Source organism: Melospiza georgiana, chromosome 32 (genome assembly GCF_028018845.1).
Source record: "Melospiza georgiana isolate bMelGeo1 chromosome 32, bMelGeo1.pri, whole genome shotgun sequence".
In the NCBI taxonomy this organism is placed as follows: domain Eukaryota; kingdom Metazoa; phylum Chordata; class Aves; order Passeriformes; family Passerellidae; genus Melospiza; species Melospiza georgiana.
Window position 1 is genome coordinate 575703 of NC_080461.1, and position 26362 is coordinate 602064.

The 26362-nt window shown below is 59.6% G+C and overlaps 1 protein-coding gene across 1 annotated transcript in view; it reads left to right on the top strand.

Moving 5' to 3' along the window:
- The window catches only part of ADGRL1 (adhesion G protein-coupled receptor L1), a 59620-nt gene extending 35549 nt beyond the window's left edge, over positions 1–24071 (top strand). The window contains exons 13-26 of the mRNA XM_058042585.1: positions 1885–2007; positions 3975–4180; positions 5468–5638; positions 6416–6625; positions 8355–8575; positions 10086–10152; positions 10997–11088; positions 12914–13082; positions 15175–15303; positions 19458–19554; positions 21066–21185; positions 21807–21824; positions 23504–23742; positions 23793–24071. Of these exons, the coding sequence (XP_057898568.1) occupies positions 1885–2007; positions 3975–4180; positions 5468–5638; positions 6416–6625; positions 8355–8575; positions 10086–10152; positions 10997–11088; positions 12914–13082; positions 15175–15303; positions 19458–19554; positions 21066–21185; positions 21807–21824; positions 23504–23742; positions 23793–24071 (2141 nt within the window). The remainder of the gene's footprint in view (positions 1–1884; positions 2008–3974; positions 4181–5467; positions 5639–6415; positions 6626–8354; positions 8576–10085; positions 10153–10996; positions 11089–12913; positions 13083–15174; positions 15304–19457; positions 19555–21065; positions 21186–21806; positions 21825–23503; positions 23743–23792) is intronic.
- Positions 24072–26362: the final 2291 nt, after the last annotated feature.

A 26362-nucleotide genomic window follows, 5' to 3' on the forward strand; every position in this document is an offset into this window, starting at 1 on the left:
CCAATGTCCCAATATCCCAATCTCCCAATGTCCCAATCTCAGTCCAATCCCAATCCCAATCCCAATTCCCAATCCCAAATCCCCAAGTGCAAGTCCAATCCCAAACCCAAATTCTCAAATGCCAAATTCCCATTTCCAAATCCCAAATTCCCAGTCCCAAATGCAAATTCCCAAATTCCCAAATTCCCAATCCCCAATCCCAAATTCCCAATTCCCATCCCCAGTCCCCAATCCCCAATCCCCAATCCTCAAACCCAAATCCCCAATCCCAATCCCCAAATCCCCAATCCCAATCCCCAATCCCAAATCCCCACTCTCCAATCCCCATCCCCAATCCCAATCCCAGTCCCAAATTCCTAATTCCCATTTCCCAGTCCCAAATCCCCAATCCCAAATCCCCAATCCCAATCCCAATCCCAAATCCCCAATCCCCAATTGCAATCCCCAATCCAAATCCCAAATTCCCAATCCCAAATCCCAATCCTGATCCCCATCCCAAATTCCCAATCCCAAATCCCTAATCCCCTATCCCAATCCCAATCCTAATCCCCACTCATCCCTGGGCCATCAGGGCTCTCCCCCAGCTCCTCCCGGGGCCTCCCGGGGTCTCTCCCACCCCCCGTTCCCTCCCTGGATCATCTCCCACCCCCATTCCCAGCCTGGGGACCCCCACCCCAATTCGCTGAGCACTGAGGGTCTCCCGTGGGTGACACACGTGTGTTCCCATGGGCTCTGTGGGATACATGGCATTTCCTGTGTCATTCCCATGGTTTTCCTATGTTATTACTGTGGTTTTCCATGTTTTTCCACGTTTTTCCATGTTTCCTGGCAGTTCTGGAGGTGTCGGTGCTGAGCACTGAGGAGCTGCTCCAGGAGCTCCTATTTTCCACGTTTTTCCATGTTTTCTCCATATTTTCCATGTTCTTTGCATATTTTCCATGGTTTTTCCCTGTTTTCCCCCAGTTCTGGAGATGTCGGTGCTCAACACCGAGGGGCTCCTCCAGGAGCTCGTGTTATCTGTGTTTTTCCATGTATTTTCCATATTTTCCATGGGGTTTTTTTCCATGTTTTTTTCCATGTTTTTTCCATATTTTCCATATTTTCCTTGTTCTTTGCATATTTTCCATGGGCTTTTTCCTGTTTTCCCCAGTACTGGAGGTGTTGGTGCTCAACACCAAGGGACCCCTCCAGGAGCTTGTGTTTTCTGTGTTTTTTCATGGTTTTTTTTCATATTTTCCATGTTCTTTCCATATTTTCCATGGGGTTTTTTTCCATATTTTCCATGGGATTTTTTCCATATTTTCCATGGGGATTTTTTCCATATTTTCCATGGGATTTTCCCTGTATTTTCCATGGGGTTTTCTTTCAGAATATCCATGTTTTTTCCATATTTTCCATGTTTTTCCCTGGTTTTGGCAGTTCTGGAGGTGTTGGTGCTCAACACCGAGGGGGCCCTCCAGGAGCTCATGTTATCTGTGTTTTTCCATGTTTTTTCCACATTTTCCATATTTTTCCTATGTTTTCCATGGTTTTTCCCTGTTTTCCCCCAGTTCTGGAGGTGTTGGTGCTCAACACCAAGGGGCCGCTCCAGGAGTTTGTGTTTTCTGTGTTTTTTCAGATTTTTTCCATATTTTCCATGTTCTTTCCATATTTTCCATGGGTTTTTTCCATATTTTCCATAGCCTTTTTCCATATTTTCTATGGGATTTTCCCCATATTTTCCATGTTTTTTCCCTGTTTTTTCCCCAGTTCTGGAGGTGTCGGTGCTCAGCACCGAGGGGCCGTTCCAGGAGCTCCTGTTATCTGTGTTTTTTCATGTTTTTTTCCATATTTTCCATGTGATTTTCCCCATATTTTCCATGTTTTTCCCTGTTTTTTCCCCAGTGCTGGAGGTGTCAGTGCTCAACACCGAGGGGCCGCTCCAGGAGCTCGTGTTCCCGCAGGAGCTGGGGGGTGACGGCTCCATCCAGCTCTCGGCCAGCACCCTCAAACAGAACAGCAGGAATGGTGAGGGAGGGGCAAATTTGGGGGTCCGGGGGGGTCCTGGGGGGTCCTGAGGGTCTGGGGGGCTTGGTGGGTTTGGGGGGCTTGAGGGGGCTTTAGGGCACCCAGAGCACCCTCAAAGAGAACAGCAGGAATGGTGAGGAGGGGGCAAATCTGGGGGTCCTGAGAGTCTGGGGGGCTTGATGGTTTGGTGGACTTGGTGGATTTTGGGGCACCCCAGAGCACCCCCAAACAGAACAGCAGGAACGGTGGTGGGGGCGGGCAGATCTGGGGGTCTGGGGGGGTCCTGGGGATCCTGGGGGGCTTGAGGGGCTTGGGGGGGTTTGGACACCCAGAGCACCCCCAAAAAACCAGCAGGAATGGTGAGGTGGGGGAAAATTTCGGGGTCCAGGGGGGTCCTGGGGGGTTTGGGGAGTTTGGGGGGTCTGGGGGGTTTGGGGCACCCAGAGCACCCTCAAACAGAACAGCAGGAACGATGAGGAGGGGGGAAGATTTGGGGGTCCAGGGGGGTCATGGGGGTCCAGGAAGCTTGGGGGCTTGGTAGGCTTGGGGGGCTTGGTGGGCTTGGTGGGGTTTGGGGGATTTTGGGGCACCCCAGAGCACCCCCAAACAGAGAAGCAGGAATGGTGAGGGGAGGGCAAATTTGGGGATCCAGGGGGGTCCTGGTGCGTTTGGGGGGAGTTTGGGGGATTTTGGGGCACACCAGAGCACTCTCAAACAGAACAGCAGAACAGTGAGGAGGGACAAATCTGGGGGTCCAGGGGGGTCCTGAGGGTCTGGTAGGCTTGGGGGATTTGGGGGTCTTGGGGGGTTTTAGGGCAGCCAGAGCACCCCCAAACAGAGCAGCAGGAGTAGGGGAGAACATGCTGGGGGGAGATCGTTTGGTCTGGGGAAGTTTGGGGGAATTGGGGGAATTTTGGGGGTCCCGGGGGGGCCGGGGGGGTTTGGGGCACCCAGAGCACCCCCAAACAGAGCAGCAGTAATGGGGGATGGACACACTGGCGGTCTCAGGGGGTTTGGGGGATTTTGGGGTGGTTTGGGGGGGTTTTGGGGGTCCTGGGGGAACGGGGGGCACCCTCAGAGCAGCTGGAATGGTCGGGGGGGGTCTCTGAGCTGCAGCTCCCTCGAGGGCAGTGAAGGGGGGTCTGGGTGGTTTTGAGGTGTCTTTGGGATCTCTTTGGGGTGGTTTGGGGGGTGTTTTTGGGGATGTTTTTTGGGTGTCCCTGGCCCAGTGTCTCCCCACGGGTGGTGAAGGGGGGTCTTGATGTCTTTGGGGTATTTTTAGGGTGTTTTTGTGGTGTTTTTTGGGGTGTCTTTGGGATGTCTTTGGGGTGTTTTGGCGGGTTTTTAGTGTGTTTTTTGGGGGTGTTTTTTGGGGTATTTTTGGGTTTTCTTGGGGTGTCTCTCACCCTCTGTCTCCCCAGGGGTGGTGAAGGAGGGCTCTGGGTGTTTTTGTGGTGTCTTTGGGGTGTCTTTGAGATGTCTTTGGGGTGTTTTTAGGGTGGTTTTGAGGTTGTTTTTCTGGTGATTTTGGGTGTTCTTGGGGTGTCTGTTACACTGTCTCCCCAGGAGTGGGGAAGGGGGCTCTGGATGTTTTTGGGGTGTTTTTGGGGCATCTGTTGGATGTCTTTGGGGTGTTTTTAGGGGTGGGTTTTGGGGTATTTTAGGGTGTTTTTTGGGTGACTCTCACCCTCTGTCTCCCCAGGGGTGGTGAAGGGGGACTCTGGGTGTTTTTTGGGGTGTTTTTGGGGTGTCTTTGAGGTGTCTTTGGGGTGTTTTGGAGGGTGTTTTTAAAGTGTTTTTGAGGGTGTATTTTGGGTGGTTTTGGATGTTTCTCAGGTGTCACTCACCCTCTGTCTCCCCAGGGGTGGTGAAGGGGGGGTCTGAGTATTTTAGGGTGTTTTTTGGGATGTTTTTTGGGGTGTTTTTGGGTGTTTTTGGGGTGTCTCTCACCCTCTGTCTCTCCCCAGGGGTGGTGAAGGTTGTCTTCATCCTGTACAACAACCTGGGGCTGTTCCTGCCCACTGAGAACGCCACCGTGCGCCTGGGGGGGGACGGGGGGCCCCGTGCCCCCCAGCTGGTGGTCAACTCCCAGGTCATCGCCGCCTCCATCAACAAAGAGTCCAGCAGGGTCTTCCTGCGGGACCCTGTGGTCTTCACCCTGCCCCACCTGGAGGTGCGACCCCAAAAACCCACCCAGAACACCAAAAACCCACCCAGATCCCTAAAAACCCATCCTGAACCCCAAAAACCCATCCAGAACACCAAAAACCCATCCAGAACCTCAAAAACCTACACAGAGCCCCAAAACCCCACCCAGAGCCCCAAAAACCCCACCCAAAACACCAAAACCACCATCCAGATCCCCCAAATCCCATCCTGAAACCCAAAACTCCCTGGGACCCTCAAAGCTATACTGGAGGTCTCTCCCTCTCTTTGGGAGCCCCTGTGACTCCCCTTTCCCACTCATTTCCCCCATTTTCCAGCCCAATTCCCCCCGACCCCCCATTTCCCACCCAGACCCCCAGACCAAGAACCACTTTGAGACCAACTTCTGCAATTACTGGGATTGGGCCCCTCTCCCTCTCCTTGGGACCCCCTGGGACCCTCATTTTCCCCCATTCCTCCCATTTTTCTCCATTTCTCTCTGTCCCAGACCAAGAATCACTTTGGGCCCAACTGCTCCTTCTGGAATTACCAAGATTGGGTCCTCCCTCTCTTTGGGACCCCCATTTCTCTGATTTTCCCAGCTCCCTCCATTTTCCCTGATTTCCCCCCATTTCCCAGACCAAGAACCATTGTGCTCCTTCTGGAATTACCAAGACTGGGGCTCCCCTCTCTTTGGGACCCCCATTTCTCCAATTTTCCCCCATTTCCCAGACCAATAACCACTTTGGGGCCAACTTCTCTTTCTGCAATTTCTGGGAGTGGGCCCCTCTCCCTGCCCTTGGGACCCCCTGGGACCCCCATTTTCTCCCCATTTCCCCCCATTCCTCCCATTTTTCTCCATTTCCCTCTGTCCCAGACCAAGAACCACTCTGGAATTACTGGGATTGGGGTTCCCCCCCTCTTTGGGACCCCCTGTGACTGCCTGGGACCCCCATTTTTCCCTCTGATCTCTGGGTTCCCCCATTTCCCAGACCAAGAACCACTTTGGGGCCAACTTCTCTTTCTGGAATTACTGAGATTGGGGCCCCCCTCTCTTTGGGACTCCCATTTCCCCCATATTCCCTGATTTTCCCCCATTTCCCAGACCAAGAACCACTTTGGGGCCAACTGCTCCTTCTGGAACTACCCAGATTGGGAAATCAGGGAAAATCAGGGAAAATCGGGGAAAATTGGGGAAAATCGGGGAAAATCAGGGAAAATCAGGGAAAATCGGGGAAAATCGGGGAAATGGGGCCCCCCTTCTCTTTGGGATCTCCATTTTCCTGATTTCCCCTGATTTTCCCCCATTTCCCAGACCAAGAACCACTTTGGGGCCAACTGCTCCTTCTGGAACTACTCGGAGCGCTCCATGGCCGGGCACTGGTCGAGCCAGGGCTGCCGCCTGCTGCGCTCCAACGGCACGCACAGCTCATGCGCCTGCAGCCACCTGACCAACTTCGCCCTGCTGATGGCACGGAGCCAGACCGTGAGTGCACACCTGGGCACACCTGGGCACACACCTGGGCACACACCTGGGCACACCTGGGAACAGATACACACACACACACACACACCCCCACAGCTCGTGCGCCTGCAGCCACCTGACCAACTTCGCCCTGCTGATGGCACGGAGCCAGAGCATGAGTGCACACCTGGGCACACACCTTGGCACATGAGGGCACACCTCTGGGAACACACCTGGGCACACGTCTGGGAACACACCTGGGCATAGCTGGCCATGGCTAGGTACTCCTGGGACATACCTGGGCACACCTGGGCATACCTGGGTACACCTGGGACACACACCTGGGCACACCCCTGGGCATGGCTGGATACACCTGGGCACACACCCTGGCACACCTGGGCATGACTGGGTACACCTGGGATACACACCTGGGCACACACCTGGGAACACCTGAGCACACCTGGGTACACCCCTGGGCACACACTTGGGAACACACCTGGGCACACACCTGGGCATGTCTGGGCACACCTGTGCACACCTGGGCCATGTGATGCACACCCGCGGTGACACCTTACCAAATTTCGCCCTGCTGATGGCCCAGACACAGCCCATGACACACCTGGGCACACACCTGGGCACACCTGAGACAGCTGCGACACACCTGGGATCACCTGGCTGGGGATCCTGGTGGCTCCTGTCCCCTCCTGGTGGCCCCTCCTGGTGGCCCCTGTCCCTGCCCATGGATCCCATAACCCCAAATCCCCCCAGAATTCCCATGGAATTCCCATTTTCCCGCAGTTCCCAGGGCGGCTGAACGAGGTGCTGCTGTCGGTGATCACCTGGGCAGGTATCCTGGTGGCCCTGCTGTGCCTGGGCCTGTCCATCTCAGCCTTCTGCTGCCTGCGGGGGCTGCCCTCGGAGCGCACCACCATCCACAAGAACCTCTGCATCAGCCTCTTCCTCGCCGAGCTCCTCTTCCTCGTGGGCATCGACAAGACGCAGTACCAGGTGGGGCTGGCACACCTGGGCACACCGTGCCACACCTGGGGGGGCACTATGGCACACCTGGGGGGCACCATGACACACCTGGGGCACCCCGTGCCACACCTGGGGCTCTGTAGGGATAGCCCATGGCACACCTGGGACCCCTGATGGCACACCTGGGGTACCCCTTGGCACACCTGGGGGGGCGCAACGGCACACCTGGGGCATCCTGTGCCACACCTGGGGCACACCCTGGCATACCTAGGGCTCTGGAGGGACACTCCATGGCACACCTGGGCACCGTGTGCCACACCTGGGGGGCCCCGTGGCACACCTGGGGGTGAAATGGCACACCTGGGGCTCTGGAGGGACACCTTGTGGCACACCTGGGGCCCCTCATGGCACACCTGGGGCACCCTGTGCTGCACCTCGGGCTTTGGGGGGACAGCCCATGGCACACCTGGGACCCCTCATGGCACACCTAGGACCCCTGAGGGACACCTTGCGGCACACCTGGGACCCCTCATGGCACATCTGGGACATCCCAGGGCACTTCTGACACCCCCAAGTGACCACCTGTGGCACCATGGGACCCTCACAGCACCCCTGGGACCGCCCATGGCACACCTAGGACATCCCATAGCACACCTGGGACATCCCACATCACACCTGGGGCTGCCCATTGCACACCTGGGACATCCCACATCATACCTGGGGCTGCCCATAGCACACCTGGGACTGCCTATGGCACACCTGGGACATCCCATGGCACACCTGGGACCCCTATGGCACACCTGGGGCTGCGCATAGCACACCTGGGACATCCCACATCATACCTGGGGCTGCCCATAGCACACCTGGGACTGCCTATGGCACACCTGGGACATCCCATAGCACACCTGGGACATCCCACATCACACCTGGGGCTGCCCATAGCACACCTGGGACTGCCTATGGCACACCTGGGACATCCCATGGCACACCTGGGACATCCCATGGCACACCTGGGACCCCTATGGCACACCTGGGGCTGCCCATAGCACACCTGGGACATCCCATGGCACACCTGGGGCTGCCCATAGCACACCTGGGGCTGCCCATAGCACACCTGGGACACCCCAGAACAGCCCTGAGACCCCTGGAATGTCCCACTGCCCCCCTGTGACATCTGGGATCCCCAAGGGAGCACCCATGACACAGTGAGGACATCCCAGGACACCCCGTGGCACATCTGGGACTCCTGAGGGACCACCCAGAGCACCCCTTGGGCTGTCCCTGTCCCCAACCCTGTTCTCATCCTCATCCTTGTCCTTGTCCCTGTCCCCATCCCTGTCTCTATCTCTGTCCCTGTCCCTGTCCCCATCTCCATTCCTGTTGATGTCCCTGTTCCTGTCCTTGTCCTTGTCCGTGTCCCTGTCCCCATCCTTGTCCATGTCCCTGTCCCACCTTTGGGCAGTCCCTGTCCCTGTCCCCATGCTGTCCCCACATGTCCCCATGCTGTGCCCACATGTCCTCACATGTCCCCATCCCTGCAGGTGTCCTGTCCCACCTTTGGGCAGTCCCTGTCCCTGTTTCTGTCCCCATATGTCCCCATCCCGGCAGCTGGCCTGTTCCACCTTTGGGCACTTCCTGTCCCTGTCCCTGTCCCCACATGTCCCCATCCCCGCAGGTGGCCTGTCCCACCTTTGGGCACTCCCTGTCCCCACACGTCCCCACACGTCCCCACACGTCCCCACGTGTCCCCACCGCGCAGGTGGCCTGTCCCATCTTCGCCGTGCTGCTGCACTATTTTTTCCTGGCGTCGTTCTCGTGGCTGTGCCTGGAGGGGGTTCACCTGTACCTGCTGCTGCTCGAGGTGTTCGACAGCGACCCCGCCCGCCGCAAGTACTACTACGCGGGCGGCTACTTCTTCCCCGCCGTCGTGGTGGCCGTGGCGGCCGCCGTGGATCACCGCAGCTACGGCACCGACCAGGCGTGAGCGGCCAGCGGGGCCGGGGTGGAGCTGGGTGGGGCTTGTGGGGTTTGGGTGAGGCTGGGTGGAGCTGGGGTGTGGCTAAGGTGTGGCCAGGGCGGGGCTGGGCAGGGTTGGGGTGTGGCCAGGGTGTTGTCAGGGTGTGACTGACATGGGGCTGGGTTGGGCCAGGACATGGCTGGGGTGTGACCGAGTTGTGGCCAGGGCAGGGCTGGTGCAGGCTCGGAGTGTGACCAGGGTGTGGCCCGGGTGGGGCCAGGACATAGCTTGGGTGTGGCCGAGGCGTGGCCAGGGCTGGGATGTGACTGAGGTGTGGCCAGGGCGGGGCTGGGATGTGACTGGGGTGGGGCCAGGCTGGGGCTGGGTGGGGCAGGGTGTGGCCAGGACATGGCTGGGATGTGACTATGGGATGGCCAGGGTGGGGTTTTGGCAGGGCTGGGTGGAGCTAGAACATGGCTTGGGTGTGGCTGAGGTGTGGCCAGGGCAGGGCTGGGGTGTGGCCAGGGTGGGGCTTGGGCAGGGCTGGGTGGAGCCAGGACATGGCTTGGGTGTGGAGAGGGCGGGGCTGGGTCAGGGCTGAGGTGTGGCCAGGGTGGGACTGGGGTGTGGCTGGGATGTGGTCGGGGTGGGGCTGGGTTGGGGCTGGGATGTGGCCGGGGTGGGGCTGGGTTGGGGCTGGGTGTGGCCAGGACATGGCTGGGGTGTGACCGAGGTGTGGCCAGAGTGGGGCTGGGGTGGGGTCAGGGCGGGGCTGAGGTTTGACCAGGGCAAGGGTGAGGTGGGGCCACACCCTAGTCACACCCCAGCCATGTCCTGGCTCCACCCAGCCCCACCCCAGCCATGTCCTTCCCCACCAACCCTGCTGGGTGGAGGCAGAACATGACCGGGGTGTGGCTCAGGTGTGGCCAGAGCAGGGCTGAGGTGGGGCTGAGTGGGGCCAAGACAAGGTAGGGATGGGACTGGGGTGTGGCCAGGGTATGAGCAGGGTGGAGCTGGGCTGTGGCTGGGGTGTGGTTTGGGTGTGGCTGGGATGTGGCCAGGGTGTGGCTGTGGTGTGGTCAAGGTGGACCTGGGGTATGGCTTGGTTGTGGTCGGGGTGAACATGGGGTGTGGCCAGGGCGTGGTTTGGGCATGGCTGGGGTGTGATCAGGGTGGGGCCAGGATGTGGCTGTGGTGTGGTTTGGGTGTGGCTGGGATGTGGCTTCCCCCATTGGGAGTAACCAGGTGTCAATGGAAGTGCTGGGGGCGTGGCTCGGGCTGGGGGCGGGGCTTCTCCATTGGGAGTGACAGGTATGGATAGATGGGCTGGGGGCGTGGCCTGAGTCAGGGGGCGTGGCTTGAAGCAGGGTGGGGCCACAGATGCTGCTGTGGGACTCACCAGGTGTGGGTGGGGGCTCTGAGGGAGGGGCTTTGTCAGTGGGGTGGGGTTTGATCCATGGGGGTGTGGTCTCACCAGTGGGGGGTGTGTCCTCTCGTGGTGGGCATGTCCCAATGACGCCCCGCCCCCGGCAGGTGCTGGCTGCGGGTGGACAATTATTTCATCTGGAGCTTCATTGGGCCCGTGGCCTTTGTCATCCTCGTAAGGGGGGGCTGGAGCACCAGGGATGGACCTTGGTCATGCTCAAATGTGGGGATGGGGGCTTGGGGAGGGTCTGGGGATTGACCTTCCTCATTCTCATAAGGGGGCCTGAGAGGGCTTGGGGGGCCTCAGAGGTCTGGGGATGGACCTTCCTCATCCTTGTCCTCATCTGTGGGCTGGGGCAACCCCAGGGATGTGAGGATCACACCATGGGTGAGCTGTGGGGTCCCACAATGGGTCTGGGGTTCCCCTGTGGCTCTGGGTGTCGCTGTGGGTCTGGGTTTCCCTGTGTGTCATCTGGGGTCCCACAATGGCTCTGGGGTCCCTCCCATGGCTCTGGGGTGTTGCCATGTCTCAGGGCAGGTCCCACAATGGGTCTGGGGTCCCCCCCACGTCTCTGTGTCCCCACCACGTCTCTGTGTCTCCCATGTCTCTGGGTCTCCCCCATGTGTCTGTGTCCCCCCCATGTCTCTGTGTCCCCCCCCCCCCCCCCCCCATGTCTCTGTGTCCCCGTTTCTCACCTGGGGTCCCCCCCATGTCTCTGTGTCCCCCCCCATGTCTCTGTGTCCTCCCCATGTCTCTGTGCCCCCGTGTCTCTGTGTCCCCCCATATCTGTGTGTCCCCCCCTATCTGTGTGTCCCCCCCATGTCTGTGTGTCCCCCCACTGGCTCTGTGTCCCCCCATGTCTCTGTGTCCCCCCCATATCTGTGTGTCCCCCCCATATCTGTGTGTCCCCCCCCTATCTGTGTGTCCCCCCACTGGCTGTGTGTCCCCCCCATGTCTCTGTGTCCCCCCCATGTCTGTGTGTCCCCTGTGTCCCCGTGTCTCACCCGGGCTCCCACAGGTGACGCTGGTGTTCCTGCTGGTCACCCTGCACAAGATGCTGCGCAGCTCAGCCGCCCTCAAACCCGACTCCAGCCGCCTGGACAGCATCAGGTGGGGACCCCAAACGAGACCCCAAAGGGGGGACCCCAAACAGGACCCCATAGGGAAACCCCAAATGGGACCCCAAAGAAAAACCCCAAATGGGACCCCCAAACTAGGGGAGACCCCAAACAGGGAGGGCTGGACCCTAAACAAGACCCCACAGGGAGAACCCAAAATGGGATCCCTGAATTTGGGAAGGCTCCAAATGGGGGATGATAGACCTCAAATAGGACCCTACAGGGGGAACCCCAAATGGGACTCCGAAGGGAAACCCCTGACAGGACCCAAAGGGAAACACCAAACAGGAGCCCCGAAATGGGGGGGACTCCAAACAGAGAGGGAGAGACCCCAAATGGGACTCCAAAGGGAAACCCCAAATGAGACCCCTGAACTAGGGGGGACTCCAAACAGGAGGAGGATGGACCCCAAACGGGACCCCATAGAGGGAACCACAAAGGGAACCCCACAGGGAGAACCCCAAGTGGGACCCCATAGGGAAACCCCAAACGGGACCCCTGAACAGGGGGGGGACTCCAAATGGGGGGACAATTGACCCCAAATGGGACCCTACAAAGGGAAACCTCAAACAGGACCCCACATGGGGGAACCTCAAGCAGGGCCCCACACAGGGAAACCCCAAGTGGGACCCCAAAGGGAAACCCCAAATGGGACCTCAAAGAGAAACCCCAAATAGGACCCCACAGGGGGAATCCCAAATGGGACCCCAAAGGGAAACCCCAAATAGGACCCCACGGGGGGAACCCCAAATGGGACCCCTGAACTGGGGCGACCTGCAAAGACGGGAGGGACCTCAGTTGGGACCCCCTTTGGGCACCCCCAAATGGGGGTACCCCAAATGACACCCTTGAGTTCCGGGGGGCCCAAATGAGATCCCAAACAGGAGGAACCCAAGTGGGACCCCTGAATGGGGGCATCCCAAACAGGACCCCAAACAGGGCAGGGAGGGACCCCAAAATGGGGCCCAACTCCCCTGGAGCTCCGTGGCTGGGGGTGCTGGTGGTCCCAGTGTCCTCCCAGTCCTTCCCAGTACCCTCCCAGTCCTTCCCAGTGCCCTTCAGTGCCCTGCCACTGCCCTCCAGTCCCTTCCAGTGCCCCCAGTGCCTCCCACTGCCTTCCAGTCCCTCCCAGTACCCTCCCAGTGTCCCCCCAGTGTCTCCCAGTACCCTTCAGTCTCTCCCAGTCCATCCCAGTCCCCTCAGTCAGGGTCTCTGGGGGTCCCACTGCTCCCCAATTCTCTCCCAGTGCTCCTCAGTCCCTTCCAGTCCTTCCCAGTGCCCCCAGTGCCTCTGACTGCCCTCCAACTCCTCCCAGTACCCTCCCCGTACCCTCCCGGTACCCTCCCAGTGCCCTCAGTGTTTCCCAGTACCCTCCAGTCCCTCCCAGTCCCCTCACTCAGGACCTCTAGGTGCCCCAGTGCTCCCCACTCCCCTCCCAGTGCTCCCCAGTCCATCCCAGTTCCCTCACTCAGGATGCCTGGGGTCCCACCTCTCCCCAGTCTCCTCCCAGTGCTCCCCATTTTCCTCCCAGTACTTCCCAGTCCATCCCAGTTCCCTCATTCATGTCTGGGTCCCACCACTCCCCAGTCCCTCCCAGTGCTCCCCAGTCCCTCCCAGTGCTCCCCAGTTCCTTCCAGTCCCTCCCAGTGCTCCCCAGTCCCTCCCAGTTCTCTCCAGTCCCTCCCAGTGCTCCCCAGTCCATCCCAGTGCTCCTCAATCCCCTCCCAGTGCTCCCTAGTCCATCCCAGTGCTCCCCAGTCCTTCCCAGTCCCTCCCAGTCTGTCCCAGTCCCTCCCAGTGACCAGGGTGCCCCGCAGGTCGTGGGCGCTGGGGGCCATCGCGCTGCTGCTGCTGCTGGGGCTCACCTGGGCCTTCGGCCTCCTCTTCGTCACCCGTGAGTCCGTGCTGACGGCGTCGCTGTTCACGGCCTGCAACGCCCTGCAGGGCACCTTCATCTTCCTCTTCCACTGCGCCCTCCAGAAGAAGGTGCGGGGACACTGGGAGGGACTGGGAGGCACTGGGAGGGCCCTGGGAGGGACTGGGATACACAGAGATCATGGGTAAGGGACAGTGGGAGGGGACAGAGGGGACATCAATTGAGTACCTTCATCTTCCTCTTCCAGCAGAAGAAGGTGCGGGGGGAACTGGGGGCACTGAGAGGCACTGGGAGGGAATGGGAGGGAGTGGGAGAAACTGGAAGGGACTGGGAGGCACTGGGATACAGAGATGAGGGGTAAGGGACAGTGGGAGGGAACAGGGGGGACAGTGGTCGAGTACTTTCATCTTCCTCTTCCACCAGAAGCAGGGGGCACTGGGAGGGACTGGGAGAAACTGAGAGGGACCGGGAGAAACTGGGATGGACTGGGAGGCACTGGGAGGGACTGGGATACACAGAGATCAGGGGTAAGGGACAGTGGAAGAGCACAGGGGGGACATCATTCAAGTACCTTCCTCTTCTACTGTGCCCTCCAGAATGTGTGGGGGACACTGGGAGAGACTGGGAGGCACTGGGAGAAACTGGGAGGCTCTGGGAGGGCACTGGGACACGTGGAGATTGTGGGTAAGGGACAGTGGGAGGGGTGCAGGGGGGACAGTGGTTGAGTACCTTCATCTTCCTCTTCTACTGTGCCCTCCAGAAGAATGCGTGGGAGGAACTATGGGCACTGGGAGGGACTGGGAGGCACTGGGAGGCACTGGGATGGACTGAGATACACAGAGATTGTGGGTAAGGGACAGTAGGAGGGCACAGGGGGGACAGTGGTCAAGTACCTTCATTTTCCTCTTCCACTGGGCCCTCCAGAAGAAGGAGGGAGAAACTGGGGGAGACTAGGGAGGAATTGGGAAGGCCTGGTAAAAACTGGGACAGACTGGGAGGCACTGGGAGGCACTGGGAGATAGTGGGACCCCCAGAGATCAGGAATGAAGGGACTGGGAGGACACTGTGTGGGCACCTTCATCTTCCTCTTCCACTGTGCCCTCCAGAAAAAGATTTGGGGGGCACTAGGAAGGACTGGGAGGGACTGGCATCCTCACAGAGCATTGGTGAAGGGCACTGGGATGGACTGGGGGGAAGTGGGAGGGACTGGGATCCTCACAGAGCATTGGTGAAGGGCACTGGGATGGACTGGGGGGAACTGGGACAGTAATGAGGGGCTACTGGGTTGTTACTGGTGGGCACCCAGTTGCACCAGGAGCTCAGGAAGGGTCTGGCACTGGGGGCACTGGGAGGCTACTGGGAGGTTACTGGGGTGAACTGGTGGGTTGTGACCCCCCCCAGGAGCTTCCCAGGTGCATGGGGAGCAGCACTGGGTGTTACAGGGGGGCACTGGTGTGTTACTGGTGTGTTACTGGGTGTTACTGGTGTGTTAGTGGTGTTACTGGGTATTACTGGTGTTACTGGTGTGTTATGGGATATTACTGGTATGTTATGGATGTTACTGGGGTGTTACTGGGTATTACTGGTGTATTACTGGTGTCACTGGTGTGTCACTGGTGCGTTACTGGGTGTTACTGGTGTGTTACTGGTGTGTTACTGGGGGTACTGGTGTGAACTGGTGCGTTACTGGTTGTTACTAGCGTTACTGGTAAGTTAATGGTGTATTATTGGGTATTACTGGTGTATTACTGATGTTACTAGTGTGTTACTGGTTGTGTTACTGGTGTGTTACTGGGTATTACTGGTGTTTCTGGGTACTACTGGTGTGTTACTCTGTTACTGGTGTCACTGGTGCGTTACTGGTGTATTACTGATGTGTTGCTGGGTGTTACTGGGTATTACTGGTGTGTTACTGGTGTATTACTGGTGTGTTACTGGTGTATTACTGGTGTCACTGGTGTGTTACTGATGTGTTCCTGGGTGTTATTGGTGTTACTGGGTATTAGTGGTATGTTAATGGGTGCTACTAGTGTGTTACTGTTGTCACTGGTGTGTCATTGGTGTGTTACTGGTGTCGCTGGGGTCCCTGGTGTGTTACTGGGTATTACTGGTGTTACTGAGTGTTACTGGTGTGTTACTGGCCATTACTGGTGTGTCACTGGTGTGTCACTGGTGTCACCGGTGTCCGTGTGTGCTTCCCAGGTGCACCGGGAGCTCAGCAAGTGCCTGCGGCACTCGGGGTGTTGCCTCAGGGGCCCTCCCGGGACTTCCCTGGGCGCCCTCAAACCCTCGGCCACCCGCGCCCACCCCCGGTACTACAGCGGCACCCAGGTGGGACCCCAAAAACACCTGAAGACACCCCAAACCAGCCCAAAACTACCCCAAAACCTTCCCCTAAACCCCACCCCTGGTACTACAACGGCACCCAGGCGGGACCCCAAAGACACCTCTGAAAACACCTGAAAACCACCTCAAACCAGCCCAAAACTACCCCAAAACCCTCCCCTAAACCCCACTGCCGGTACTAAAGTGGCACCCAGGTGGGGACCCCAAAACCACCTGAAAACAGCCCAAAACTACCCCAAAACAGCCCTAAAACTATCCCTAAACCCTCCCCTAAACCCCACTCGGTACTACAGTGGCACCCAGGTGGGGACCCCAAAACCACCCCAAAACACCCCAAAACCCTCCCTTAAACCCCAGCCCAGGTACTACAGCATCACCCAGGTGGAGACCCCCAAAAACTCGCTTGACCCACACAAGAAAAACCCCCAAACATCCCCCTGATACCACAGCAGCATCCAGGTGGGGACCCCCAAAAGCCTCAAAAATCCCCCCCAATAGGACAGGGGGTCTTTGAGGGATCTCTCACAGAGATAGGGGCCCATAGCTCTGAAAAACCCCAAATCCCACAGACAATCCTATAGACACCCACACAGAGTGGGTGTGGTCATATGGGGAAGGTCTCTGGGGAGGGTTTATGGGATTTCCAATCCCTATTTCTTTCATTTTTCTGCTTTTTTTATTCACATTTCCCACCCTTTCAGTTTTATTCTTTTCCTGTGCTTTTTCTTTGCTTTTCCACCCTTTTTTCTCTTCACATTTCCTGCTTTTTTTTTAATATTTTCTCTTTTGTTTATGACTCTTCTCACCTTTCCCACCCTTCTCTATTTCATTTTCCCGATGTCTTTCCCTCACAATTTCAGCTCTTTTTTATTTTCTTTTTTCCACCCTTTCCCCTCACATTTCCCACCTTTCTTTGTCTCACATTCCCCACACTTTTTCCCTTCATGTTTCCCTCCTGTTTCCCCCTCACATTTTCCACACTTTTTCCACTCACTTTTCCCTCCCTTTTCTCCCCTCACGTTTCCCTCCATTTCCCCCCTCACATTTTCCACACTTTTTCCACTCACTTTTCCCTCCCTTTTCTCCCCTCACGTTTCCCTCCATTTTCCCCCTTATCTTTCCCACTCTTTTTCCCCCTCAGGTTTGCCACCCTTTTCCCTTCACATTTTCCACACTTTCCCCCCCCACATTTCCCACTTGTTTTCCCTCATGTTTCTCACCTTTTCTCCTCACATTTCCCACCCATTTCCCTTCATATTTTCCACCCCTTTCCCCCTCATGTTTCCCTCCATTTTCCCCCTTACTTTTTTCCCTCCCTTTCCCCCTCATGTCTCTTGCCTTTCTCCCCTCACATTTCCCACTGTTTTCCCCTCACCTTTCCTGCCCTTTCCTCCCCTCACATTTCCCACCATTTTTCCCTTATCTTTCCCACCCTTTTCTCCCCTCAGATTTGCCACCTTTTCCCTTCACGTTTCCCACCCTTTGTCCCCTCATGTTTCCCTCCATTTTCCCCCTCACATTTCCCGCCTTTTCCCCCTCACATTTCCCACTGTTTTCCCTCACGTTTCCCACCCTTTTCACCTCACATTTCCTTCTCTTATTTCCTTCATATTTCCCACTCTTTCCCCCTCATATTTCCCACTTTTTTTACAATTAAGTTTCTCCCCTCTTTTCTCCCCTCACGTTTCCCGCTCTTTTCTCCCCTCACATTTCCCACCATTCTTTCCCTTATCTTTCCCACCCTTTTTCCCTCTCAGGTTTCCCACCCTTTTCCCTTCACATTTTCTACCCCTTGTCCCCTCATGTTTCCCTCCATTTTCCCTCTCACTTTTCCTGCCCTTTCCCCCTCATGTTTCCCATCCTTTTCACCTCACGTTTCCTGCTCTTATTCTCTTCACATTTCCTGCCATTTCCCCCTCACATTTCCTGCCCTTTTTCCCTCACATTTCCCACTGTTTTCCCCTCATATTTCCCACCCCTTTCCCCCTCACACTTCCTGCAGTTTCCCCCTCACCTTTCCTGCCCTTTTCTCCCCTCATGTTTCCTAACATTTTTTCTCTTATCTTTCCCACCCCTTTTCCCTTCATGTTTCCCTCCCTTTTCCTCTCACACTTACAGCCCTTTCCCCCTCACATTTCAAGCCCTTTTTCCCCTCACATTTCCCTCTGATTTCTCCACACATTTCCACCATTTTCACCTCACCTTTCCTACTCTTGTTCCCTTCGTATTTCCCGCCCTTTCCCCCTCATGTTTCCCTCCCTTTTCCCCCTTACTTTTCCTGCCCTTTTCCCCTCGTGTTTCCCGCTGTTTCCCCCTCATGTTTCTCACCCTTTTCCCCTCATATTTCCTGTGCTAATTCCCTTCACATTTCCCACCCTTTCCCCCTCACCTTTGCCTCCTTTTTCCCTCCTCATGTTTCCCACCATTTTTTCCCTTATCTTTCCAACCCTTTCCCCCCTTCATGTTTCCCTCCATTTCCCCCCTCATATTTCCCTCCCTTTTCCCCTCACATTTCCTGACCTTTCCCCCTCACATTTTCCATCCTTTTCCCACTCACTTTTCCCACCTTTTTCTCCCCTCATGTTTCCTGCCATTTTTTCTCTTACCTTTCCCACCCTTTTTTCCCCTCAGGTTTGCAACTCTTTCCCCCTCATGTTTTCCACCCTTTCCCCCTCACATTTCCTGCCACTTTTTCCTCTCACATTTCCCCCCGTTTTCCTCTCCCATTTCCCACCCTTTTCCCCCTCACAAATCCTGCCTTTTCCCCCCTCCCATTTCTTGCCCTTTCCCCCTCACATTTCCCACCCTTTTCACCTCACGTTTCCTTCTCTTATTCCCTTCACATTTCCCACCCTTTTCCTCCTCATATTTCCCACTTTTCTGCCTTTAGGTTTTCCACCCCTTTCCCCCTCATGTTTCCCCCCCTTTTCTACCCTCACCTTTCCCACCCTTTTCTCTCCTCACATTTCCCATCATTCTTTCCCACCCTTTTTTCCCCTCAGGTTTGCCACCCTTTTCTCTTCATGTTTTCCACCCCTTGTTCCCTCATGTTTCCCTCCATTTTCCCCCTCACATTTCCTGCCCTTTCCCCCTCATGTTTCCCATCATTTTTTCCCTTATCTTTACCACCATTTTCCTCCCTCAGATTTGCCACCCTTTTCCCTTCATATTTTCCACCCCTTTCCCCCTCATGTTTCCCTCCATTTTTCCCTCTCACTTTTCCTACCCTTTTCCCCCTCATGTTTCCTCCCTTTCCCCCTCACATTTCCCACCCTTTTTCTACCCTTTTCCCCTCAGGCTTTAAACACTTTTCCCACCATTTTTCCCTGCCCCTTTTCTCCTCAAATCCTGGGGCTGCCACGCTTCCCTCATCACTCTTGGGGCCTGTCAATCACTCTGAAGGACTGATCCTGTCTGTCAATCACTCTGAGGGGCTGATCCTGTCTGTCAATCACTTTTATTCCTGCCTGTCAATCACAGAGGCCAGCTGTCAATCACTCTAGTCCTGCTGTCAGTCCCACACACACCCCAGACACCTCAGAGCCCCCCAAATCACCCCCCAAACTCATGCTCAGCCCTACATCAGCACCCAGGTTGGGACCCCCAAACTCCCCAAAAGGCCCCTCATCCCAAAAAAGCCCAAAGCCCCCAAATCCACTCCACACCCAGGATCCTCCCCATGACACCCTCAAATCCCCCATGAGAGCATCCCCCAGATGCAGATGTGCCCCCTCCAGACCCCCCAAATCTCCCTGTGACACCCCAAGATCCCCCCATGTTACCCCAAAACCTCCTGGACCCAAAATCTCCCCCAAAACCTCCCTCAGACCCTGCCAGGCTGTGGGTGCTGCATGTGGGGACACCTCGGGGGTATTCTGGGGTGTCTGGGGGGGTTCTGGGGTGGTTTTGGGGAGTTCTGGGGTGGTTTTGAGGGGTTCTCAGGCAGTTTTGGGGGGTTCTGGGGTGGGTTGGGGGAGTTCTAGGGTGGTTTTTGGGGGTTCTGGGGTGATTTTGGGGGGTTCTGGGTGGGTTTGGGGGTGATTTTGGGGGACTCTGGGGTGGGTTTGGGGTGGTTTTGGGGGAGCTCTTGGGCGGTTTTGGGGATTCTGGGGGTCCCAGCCCCGCTGCGGTGCCCCCAGAGCCGGATCCGGAGGATGTGGAATGACACGGTCCGGAAACAGACGGAGTCCAGTTTTATGGGGGGAGACCTGAACAGCACCCCAACCTTGAACCGAGGTGAGAGACCCCCAAAAACACCTCAGTGCCCCCCCCTGCCCTGAATGGAGGTGAGACCCCACCCCAAAAAATCCCAGAGAGCCCCAGAGACCCCCAAAAACACCTCAGAGCCCCCCTGCCCTGAACGGAGGTGACACCCCTCCCCAAAAAAACCCAGAGACTCCCAAAAACTCAGAGCCCCCCCGCCCTGAACGGAGATGAGACCCCTCCCCAAAGACCCCAGAGACACCAGAGACCATCCTGAGACCCCCAGAGACCACCAGAGACCCCCCCAGAGATCCCCAGAGACCCCAGAGGCCAACCTCCACCCTGAATGGAGGTGAGACCCCTCCCCAAAACTTCCAGAGACCTTCAGAGACCCCCAGAGACCGCAGAGACCTTCCTCCACCATGAATGGAGTGAGACCCTTTCCCAGAGACCCCCAGAGACCCCCAGAAACCCCCAGAGACCCTTCCTCCACCTTGAACAGTGGTGAGACCCCTCCCCAAAAACCCCCCAGAACTCCCAGACACCCCCAGAGAACCCAGAGAGAACAAAGACATTACTCCACCCTGAACGGCAGTGAGACCCCTCCCCAAAAACCCCACAGGACCCCAAAGGTCCCTCTGGGCCCCCTGAGACCCCCTGAGATGCCTCAGATCCACCTCAGACCCCTGAGTCCCCCCCACCCCTCCCCTGGAACCCCAAAGACCCCTCATGCTCCCCAAAGACCCTCATGCTCCCCAAACTCCACTCACAGCACCCATGTGAGGACCCCAAAACACCCCAAGACCCCCCCCCAGAGCTTGGGCACCCCACCCCGGGGTCTAGGGATCCCCCCCCAGGGTATTGGGGCCCCCTCAAATTTCGGGATCACCCACCCCCCAGTATTTGGACTCCCCTTACTTTGGGGGCCCCTCTGTGTTTTGGGGACCCCCAGGGTATCGGGGAACCCCCCGAGTTTTGGGGACCCCCCAGACCCCCTCAGGTGTTTTGGGGCCACACGGGGGGGGGGGATCCAGTCCCTTCCCAAGTTTTGGGGACCCCCAGGGTATCAGGGAACCCACAGGTTTTGGGTACCCCCCCAGGGGTTTTGGGGGCACACGGGGGGCGGCCCAGCCCCTCTCCAGGTTTTGGGGACCCCCAGGGTATCAGCGAACCCCCCGAGTTTTGGGGACCCCCCCAGGGGTTTTGGGGGCACCCGGTGGAGAGTCCAGCCCATCCCCAGGTTTTGGGGAGCCCCCCAGACCCCCTCAGGGGTTTTGGGGACCCCCAGGGTGTCAGGGAACCCCCTGGGTTTTGGGGACCCCCTCAGGGGTTTTGGGGACCCCTCAGGGGTTTTGGGGACACACGGGGGGGGGGGAGGTCCAGCCCCTCCCCAGGTTTTGCGGACCCCCAGGGTATCAGGGAACTCCCCGGGTTTTGGGGACCCCCTCAGGGGTTTTGGGGGCACAAGGGGGGAGCGATCCAGACCCTCCCCAAGTTTTGGGGACCGCCCCAGCCCCCCGTGTGTGACCCCCCCCTCTCCGCAGGGTCGCACCTCCTGCCCAACCCGGTGCTGCCGCCGCGGGGGGGGTCGAGTCCCTACAACACCCTGCTGGCCGAGGGGGGGGGCTTCACCCCCGCCTCGCCCCCCGCCTTCACCGCCCCAGGTGGGTCTGGGGGGGCCCGACCCCCCCAAACTGCCCCCAAACCTTCGGGAGCCCCCCCAAAATCCTTCCATCCTCAGCTCCCCCCCATGTGTGGGTTCAGCAGGAGTTTGGGGTTCCTGGGTGCTCCCACCCCCCTGAACACCCCAATTTCAGCCCCTGGTCCCACAAAATCCCCCCACAGCCCCTGGATCCCCCCAAGACCCCCCCATGGCCCCTGGATCCCCCCAAAATTCCCCTCTAAAATCCCCTCACAGCCCCTGGATGCCCCCAAACGCCCCCCAAAATCCCCCCAAATCCCCCACAGACCCTGCCCCCAATGGGGGTTTTGGGGGGTCCTGGCTGCTGCATCCCCCCCAATTTCAGCCCCTGGGTGGGAATGGGGGGGATTTTCCTGCTCCCCAAACCTGCCCCCCCAACCTTCTGGGCCCCCCAAAACTCCCCCAGAGAGGGACAGAGAGGTCCTGACCCCACACAGCCCCAAATTCGCCCCAAAATGTCCCCAAATGTCCCAGCTGTGGGGTCATGGGGGAACTGGGGGCATTTGGGGGGGTCTGGGGGGGGGGGATTTGGGCGTGTCTGGGGTGGGATGTGACCCCCCCTAAATGCTGCCTCTGTCCCCAGGGAGCTTCCGTGACACCAGTAAGTGCTGCCCCACAACCTCCTCCCCGTGCCCCTCCTTGTGCCCCCCCAGCCCCACATTTGCCCCCTACATGCCCCCCGAACCCCCCCGACCCCCCAGAGCCCCCCAACCCCCCTCCAGACCCACTCAGCGACCCCCCCAACCCCCTTGAATCCCCAGACCCCTCAGTTGATGCCCCAAACCTGCCCCAATCCCCCAGATTCCACCACAGACTCCCCCAAACCCTGCCTGAACTCCCCAGATCCCACCACTGACCCCCCAAACCTGCCCCAGTAGCCCAGACCCCCCAAACCCTGCCCGAAGCACCCAGATCCCCCCAAACCTTTCACAGCACCCCCAACTGTATCTCCCCAGCCTTACAGAATGACCCTCCAGACCCCTCATTGACCATCCAATGACCACACAGACCCTCAACTGACCCTTCAAACACCCTCATCGACCCTCCAAGGCCCCCATGACCCCCCAAAACCCCTCACTGACCTTCCAAGCCCCCCAGTGACCCCCCAGACCCTGCCACTGACCGCCCCCAACCCCCCCACTGACCCCCCCCCATGACCCTCCAATGACCACACAGGTCCCCCAATGACCCCCCAAACCCCCTCATTGACCCTCCAAGACCCTCAATGGCCACCCCCAGACCCTCTGCTGACCCCCCCAATGACCACCCCCAGATCCCCACACTGACCCCCCCAAGCCCCCCAATGACCCCCTCCAGACCCCCCACTGACCCCCCCAATGACCACCTGGACTCCCCAACTGACCTACAAATGACCCCTCCCCAGACCCCCTCACTGACCCCCCCCAAGCCCTCCAGTGATCCCTCAGACACACCCAAGGACCCCCCAATGACCTACCAATGATGCCCCTCGACCCTCCACTGACTCTCCAAGGCCCTCAATGACCCCCCCAAATCCCCTCATTGACCCTCTGAGCCCCCCAATGACCACCCCCAGACCCCCACACTGACTCCCCAAAGCCCCCAATGACTCCCCAGAACCTCAGTGACCCCCAGTGACTGCCCAGACCCCCCCACTGACTCTCCAAGCCCCCCAATGACCCCCCAAAGCCCCCAAGGATCTCCCAGACACAACCAAGGACCCCCCACTGACCCCTCAATGACCCCCCAAGCCCCCCAACTGACCTACCGGTGACCCCCCAGACCCCCTCACTGACCCCTCCAAGCCCCCCAGTGATCCCTCATACCCTCCAAGCCCCCCATTGACGACTCCCAGTCCCCCCTACTGAGCCCCCAAGCACCCCAATGATCCCCCCAAACTCCCTCATGGACCCTCCAAAGCCCCCAATGACCCCCTCCAGACCATCCACTGACCCCCTCCAAGGCCCCCAAAGACCCCCTAAGTCCCTCAATGACCCCCCCAAGCCCCCCAATGACCACCCGGACCCCCCAACTGACCTATGAATGACCCCCCAGACCCCTAACTGACCCCCCAATGACCCCCCCAATGACCCCCCAAACCCCCTCACTGACCCCCCAAGTCCGCCAATCACTCCCCCAAACCCCCTCATTGACCCTCCAAAGCCCCCAATGACACCCCAGACCCCCTCGCTGACCCCCCCAAGCCCCCCAATGACCTGCCAAACCACTCACTGACCCACAATGACCCCCCCCTCCCCTCACTGACACCCCCTCCCCGCACTGACGCCCCCCATCCCGCAGAGCCCCCCCGGGAGCCCCCGGAGCCGCTGCCCCTCAATGGCAACTTCAACAACAGCTACAGCCTGCGGGGGGGCCCCGAGGGGGGGCCCGGGGGGGCGGTGCCGGGCCGGGGGGGGTGCCCAGGGGCCCCCCCAGACGCGGCGGCGCTGGAGAAGATGATCATCTCGGAGCTGGTGCACAACAATCTGCGGGGAGGGGGCTCCGCGCACGGGGCACCCCCCCCGCCCCCGCCGCCCCCCCCCGCCGCCCCCCCCCGCCCCCCGCCGAGCCCCCCCCCGGCGCCCCCGAGCTGGGGCTGCTCTACCAGGAGCTGGCACGGGGGAAGCCGGGCGGGCTGGGGCCCCCCCCCCGACCCCCCCCGCGACCCCCGGCACCCCCCCCCCACCGCGGGACTACCCCGACAGCAGCCCCGAGGGGCCCCCGCCCCCCGCGCCCCCCTACCTGGGGGGGCCCCCCCGCGCGCCCCCCCCCCAACCGCCGGCACAGCCCCGAGACCTTCGGGGGGCCCGAGGGGGGCGCGGGGGGCGCCGAGCCCGACGGGCAGATGCAGCTGGTGACCAGTCTGTGAGACCCCCGGGCGGGGGGGCGCGTGGGACCCTCCCTCACACCGGGGGCCGGGGGCACGCGGGGGGCACGGGGGCACCGCGGGACCCCCCCATTGCCGGGGGGTGCGGCCTCGCATGGGGATGCGGCCGGGGGGGACCTGGGGGGCTGGGCTCGCACGGGGACCCCCCTCAATCGAGGCTCCAGGGGCACATGGGGGTCTGGTCCCAAGCAAAGACCCCTCCTCACATGGGGGTCCAGCCTCACACAGGGGTCTGGCCCAAGCCACGGCCCCCTCGTGTGAGGTCTTGTCCTCATGGGGGGGTGGCCTCGCTCGAGAGTCTGGGGGCACTCAAGGACCCCCACCCCGCACGAGGAGCCGATCCCCAGCAAGGGGCCGGCCTTGCACAACAACATGGCCACCACCAGAGGGGACAGCGCGGTCCCAGGGGCTGTGGTGGCACCAGGGCACGGTGTCACACGAGGAGCTGTGGTCGTGCAAGGCCGTGGTGTCACACGAGGACCTTGCACGAGGATCCATCATCTGGCGCCACACGTGAGGACCTCGCCCAAGGATCCACCTGATGTCACCAAGGATCCAGGTGGCGCCACACATGGGGACCTCACCTGAGGATCCTCCTGGCGCCACATGTGGGGACATCATGCAAGGATCCCTCTGGCGCCACATGGGAGGACCTCAGCCAAGGATCCACCCGGTGTCACCCGAGCACCAGCTGGTGCCACGTGTGAGGACATTGCTCAAGGATTCCCCTGGGGCCACACGTGGGGACCTCGCCTGAGGATCCACCTGATGTCACCAAGGATCCAGGTGGCGCCACACGTGGGGACATTGCCCAAAGATCCATCATCTGGCGCCACATGTGGGGACCTCGCCCGAGCACCCACCTGGCGCCCCACGTAGGGACCGTGCTTGGAGACCGTGCCTGGGGACCTCGCTCAGCCGTGTCCCCCCTCGCGCCAGGACCTCACACCAGGACTTTGCGCCCGGACCTTGCAGGGCCCCCCCTCGTGCCCCTGCCCCGGCCTGGGGGCGTTTGGGGAGGATCCTTCAGCCACATCCTGGGGGCCCCCCCAAAAGCCATCCCAGGGGGGCCCCGATGGCCTCGGCAGCACCGAGCCAGGGGGGAGCACTGAGAGCCCCCCAAGCTGAGGGGTGCCCCCACAGCAGGGACTCCCCCGAAACGGGGACCCCCCCACAAAGAGACACATTTTCCTTGTAATATAGATGTAAATGGACCAGCCCTTTCCCCCCCCGCCCGGGAAACTGAGGCACGGGGGGGCTCCCCAAAACTGCCCCCCCTCTCCGGGGGTCCCCCTAATCCCAGCGGGGCCCCCCCGGAAGCACAACCCCCCCCAGCCGGGGGGGGCCTCGCCACGCTGTACATAGGGATGGGGGGGCCCCCAAAATCAGGGGGGGGGGAATGGGGACCCTTTAACAGTTCTGGGAACCCCACCAAAACTGAGGGGACGCCACAATCTGGGGACACCCTCTGGGGCTTGGGGATCCTTCCTGGGATTTTGGGGACCCCCCACCCCCCCAGGTACTGGGGACCCCCAAGTTCTTGGGGTCCCCAGTGAACCTGGGGACCCCTCAGGACTGAGGGTCTCCCATACTTTGGAGACCCACCAAGAGCTTGGGCACTCCTGCCTGGGGTCCAGGGATCCCCCCCAGGGTATTGGGACCCCCCAAATTTGGGGACCCCCCCCCCCAGTATTTGGAGTCCCCTTACTTTGGGGGTCCCTCTGTGTTTTGGGGACCCCCAGGGTATCAGGGCACTCCCCGGGTTTTGGGGACCCCCCCAGACCCCCTCAGGTGTTTTGGGGACACACGGGGGGGGGGGGTCCAGCCCCTGCCCAAGTTTTGGGGTTCCCCTCCCCCCTCCCTTAGCATGGGGGGACCCCAAAACTTCCTCAGGGACCCCAAATTTGGGGGTGCAGAGGGGAAAACCCCTTCCCCCCCACCCCCAGATCTTGGGGTCCTCCATCCCCCCCCGGGTTAGGGGGGTCCCTCCCCTTCCCCTCCCCCCCCCTAAATTCTGCCAAACCAACTTTGGGTCGAGTGCGTCAAACCAACGAAACCGGAGCCGGAGGGGACGCGGGGCCACCAAGGGCCACCAAGGGCCACCAAGGGCCTCCAAGGCTACTGGGGCCACTGTGGGGTCACCCAGGGCCACTGACGGGACCATCGAGGGGCCACCCAGGGCCACCACAGGGTCACAGTGGCCACCAAGCGGACGGCCAGGGCAATTAAGGGTCACCAAGGGCCACCGGACGGTCACCACAGGGTCACCAGGG